General features: G+C 42.3%; 1 protein-coding gene across 1 annotated transcript in view; it reads right to left on the bottom strand.

Moving 5' to 3' along the window:
- The window catches only part of LOC104617206 (uncharacterized protein C10orf71-like), a 4,655-nt gene extending 2,008 nt beyond the window's left edge, over positions 1–2,647 (bottom strand). The window contains 1 exon segment of the mRNA XM_010282454.1: positions 2–2,647. Coding sequence (XP_010280756.1) covers positions 2–2,647 — 2,646 coding nt within the window.
- Between the last annotated feature and the right edge of the window lie 2,000 nt (positions 2,648–4,647).

Below are 4,647 nucleotides of genomic sequence, written 5' to 3'. Positions count from 1 at the left end.
TCCCTCTCTCCTTGTGACTTTTCTTACTGTCTGCACCCATTTCACCCTTAGTCCTCTGGCTTTCTTGAAGGCATGCCTTCTGCATCAGGGGCACTGGTGGAAACAGCTCCTCCTGAAGTGGCTGCTCTACCGTGGAGACGAAAGATTGCTCCGAAGAACTAGTGCTTCTTTTGCCTTGTGCTTCATGGCCAGGTGCCACCATATTGGTTTGGATATCGCTGTACGGCTCATCCTCTGCCGGTGAGAGATGGTTTGAGAGTGTTTCGAAGGCAAAATTTTCATGCTGGATAGCAGCCTGTCTCTCACTTTCCTCACCCTGGACACTGGGATTTTGCATGAGTGGCCCAGCTGTTGTATCTGCATTGTCTCTACTGAATGGTTTCAGTGCTGGGTACTGCAGACCTTTTCTTAAATCAGGTTCATTTGATTCGTGTCTGAACAACGGGAAGTTTTCATTATCTCTTGTGGTTTTAACCAGATCTTCATTTTTGGAATTGTCTTGCTGCAAGTTGTCTCCAGTTTGGCAAAATAAAAGGTCTGCTGCTGTCTGGGGAGAACTCAAAGTCAGGTAATTATCTGTAAAGTGTCCAGTTAAATCAGTTTTATTGTCCTTTTCTTGAACACTGACAGACAATAGGGAGGTTATATCACTCGATTCATCTTTCTCTGCAATATTTTTGATACTTTCTTCTTGCAGAGTTGAGAGTGAGGCATTAATTTTTGTACTTTCCTGCAGATTTTCCCTAGTTTTATTTTTCTCCTCCAAAGCCCTTAACAAGGGAGAAGGGGTATAAGTGCTTTTAACACGTTTACGCACATCCTTCAAGTTGAATAACAGACTCGATGCTTTCGATTTGTAACTGTCCCGAGACCTGTAATCACCAAACGTGCTCCCCTCGTGGTCTCTCGATGCTGTGCTCTCAGTAGGAGGAGGTGTCAGCGGGATCAGCTCACTTTCAACAGTGTCCTGTTTTGGTGGTATGATGGGTGTTAAGAGTTCGGTGATGTTGAAAGAGGGACTGATCGATCCAGGGGAGTGTACCTGTTTAGCCAGAGGAGTCATGTCCAGACCAGGTTCAGCACCAGTTGCCTTTTCAGACAATAAGCACGTCTCATCACTGGCTGTGAACTTCTCCTTTGAGGTCTGTCTCCTTTCTGCTGCCCCTTTTGTAGCCCTCTGTCTCCTCCAGGGTGGACAGGTATTGCCCAGTTGGGGACTGAGGGCTTCCTCTTTGGTTAGGGCAGCCAGGGGTCTCGGTGGAAGTGGGCTGGGTGCCTGGGACATGGATGAGGGTGAAACCATCCTGTAGGACACAGACTGGGGTGAGACTGAGGCCTGGGACAAGGCAGGGGGGGAAAGTTGAGCTGGCATTGGGGGTGGTGGCACAGGAGGAGCTTCAGGGATTGGGGGTGTTGGGGGATGACCCTGCTGGGTAGGGGGTGGAAGAGGAAGAGTTTGAAGGACAGGGGGAGGCCGAGGAGGACCCTGGTGTGCATGGATTCTAGGTGGGGGTGTGGGAGGAAAAGCAGCAGAAAATTCACTTTCTGAAGGGAGGGCGCCCTGAGGTACACATACAGCTGGGAGAGGGATGCTGAAAGCAGCTTCTGGTGGACTTGTCTTCATCTGAAAATCTTTATCCTGCTTCTTAGTAACAGTGGTCTTGACAGGTAGCAATTCATGTTCATGTGTGTGGGATCCTTTAATAAATGGTGCTTCTTCCAGGTATGTAAGACCTTCCTTTTTCATTTTTATATCAACAAATTCCTCCTTTTCAGTCAGTTTTTTGTGATGAACATTCCATGATTCAAAAGCACTGTTCTCACTGTGAAGAAAATTACCTTTTTTTGCTGGCTCATTAACTTTTACGTTTCTGTTTTTTAAAGCCTTTTTAGAAGAATGGGAAAAATTTGACTTGGCTACTTTTGACATCTCAATCAGCACAGGATAATAACCATCAGAGCCACAATAACTCAGGTCTATTTTATTAGGCCTTTTCTGTGGCTCATGTTTGCCACTGAGGCAGTGGCTACCTTGACTAGTCTCAGAAAATTCAGAAAGTTCCTTGTGGATGCTTAAAATGTCTGTGTCATCCCAGCAAGCCATATCATTTCCATGATTTAATTTACATTTTTGAAAGCTATTCTTAACGGGCTGCTTAATGGTTATCAGGGAACCTCCTGACCCTTGGTCTGCAGTCTTGTCAAATGTCTTAATTAATGAGGACACTTTTGAAACATGTTTATTGTTCCTTGGACCAGGGACTGGCAAATTCAGTTTTTTCCTTTCCATGGCATAGGTGTTATTTTTAGCAAACCTTTTCTCCTCTGGAGCACACTTCGGTAACTGCTGGAATGTGGAAGCCCATATTGTATGTTCATTGTTTCTTGCTGTTAGCTTGTTACAGACGCTGCTTTTCTTGATGGCATGGTTTAACGTCCCTGGGTGAAATGCAGCAGAGAACTGGAGGGCGAAGTCAGGTGAAATGGCAAGATCTGGTTCATTGTAAGAGTCTTCGAGTTCTGCCACACACAAACTTTTGAAAGCCCGGTCTGTGAGGCTGCTCACCTCTCTGTCTGTGTCATCCAGGAGACTCCCAATACTTGAGGAGTCACTATGTCCTTCCGTATGTTTCTTATTTCCCTGCATTGTTCATAGGAGTCATGAATAAATTATCCAAAGGATAAATTTCAGGTGTCAAGTAGGCAGATGACTGTGTGGGGTGGCTCCAGCTGTTTGCAATTCACAAACACAAAGCAATTCCTCCAGACGGTGCTGCTGCACACCGATTCATCTTACGGAATAGCTGAAGGAAAACTTCTCTGCAAAGCCAAAAATTATAAATTACCATTTTCCTATATTAACACTATTAGACAGAGAGCATTTTCCAGATACATCAGTCACTGACCCATTTGTTCCTACATGTATTCTAAACAAGATGTTAGCAACACAATAAACAACATGAAAAATAATTGTTATTTTGGTCAATTCAAGTAGCACATGGTAGATAGTTTAATTTCTGGAAAGTGCCATTAAAAAGAGTGGTTTCATCTCAGATTCTTTACATGTGCTCTTAAACAAGAATATAAGAACCAAATTTCAAGTACGTCCCGTTCTGTACCTCCAACCATAAACACTTCCAAATGCTGTACATGTATTTTGCTAAGAAGATTAACCATTTTTTGGCCAGGAAGAATTAGTAATAAAAAGGGAGACAACTTACTTAAAAAAAAGAATGTGACTGGGTACATCATTGCATACTATGTCCAAAATGAAAGAAAAGTTGATAAAACTTACTTGGCAAGACATAATAATTATAATTCAAAATATTTTGTGAAAAATAAAGTTATTATAGAACGTTCTATTCTCACTCATCTGTTAGCTCACGACTCTGGAAAATGAAGTCTACAGACATGAACCTGCTTACATCAGGCTGGAGCTTTGCTGTGACAATTACCCTGAGCAGAACCCTTGCTTGAGAAAGCAGAATGGCATCACAGGTAAAGAGGATTTACTGTGCATTAGCAAGTTCCAAGCAAATATTGCTGGGGTAAAATCCTTTAGTCACCCATATCCAGATATGATTGGGTTGATATATTGAAACTGAAGAGGCTGCTAATACCAGCTTAGCCAGCAGAAGGCAGGAGTGCCTAGGGGACTCTAGCAGACCCACGAAAGGAGCACAGGGAACATTTGGTTTCAGTTCCAGAACTGCTGAGAGAAAAAGGTAACCCATTCAACACAATTATAAAAATCACAGCCTTCCATTAATCCCTGATTACAACGCACAGTCAGTGCCACAACATTGTGTTTTTTGTCTATCTCCACATCAGTTTGAAGACAGGATGGAGGAATCTTTGGACTGAACACGGAAAAGCAAAATAGACCCTTCAGCTATACTTGAAATCTATACACTAAAACTCTTTCAAGTTTACTCTGTAAACTCATTATATACTTATTCACACATTCAAGGGCTTGAGCAGGGTATTGACTAAACTACAGTGAGACTCAGTTTAAAAGCATATTCAAGAGGTAGCTAAAACCCACTCCTTAAGGAAAGTCTGATCTGTATCTCCATTTCCTAGAAGAATTGCATCATTAACTTGTGATGAGCTGAAACACCATAGTTCACATCTACAGCAGCTTCCAGCTTCTATACAAGTGGAAGCTGTCTCCATTTCAAGCTTGGATCCACTCTAGAACTGAGCAATGAAATCCAGATCCAGATTTCAGACCTTCCAGTTGTCCAAGTCCATGATTCCACTTTGGCTCATCTCAGTGAGACTCTTTAGAAAGGGCACGTTTTCCCCTATGATGACTCAGTGCTGGTCAAAGTATGAAAAGTCAGAGGAACTGGATTTAATCAGCTAAGTTACTCAGGCTCAGTTGTTTCTTCAAATGAAAACACACCTCACCTTCCTTTTCTATTTAAAAAAACCTCAGCCAGTCTATTTTTAGACTCAAAGTACCATGGTGAATCTTGATTCTGTCATTCCAGCCATATAATTCCAATGACTTATGAAGAACTACAATAGATTTACACCAGAAATAAAATCAGCTTAATAGAGCTTCTCCATTTTACTTTGCACAAAGATTTTTCAAAAGTGAGTTTCACTCCCACCACCGCACAAATATTTTTGTGTCTAATA

This window comes from Phaethon lepturus, unplaced genomic scaffold (genome assembly GCF_000687285.1).
Source record: "Phaethon lepturus isolate BGI_N335 unplaced genomic scaffold, ASM68728v1 scaffold24382, whole genome shotgun sequence".
NCBI lineage: Eukaryota > Metazoa > Chordata > Aves > Phaethontiformes > Phaethontidae > Phaethon > Phaethon lepturus.
Note: the sequence above shows the minus strand (reverse complement) of the source record. Positions and strands in the feature narration are given on the sequence as shown.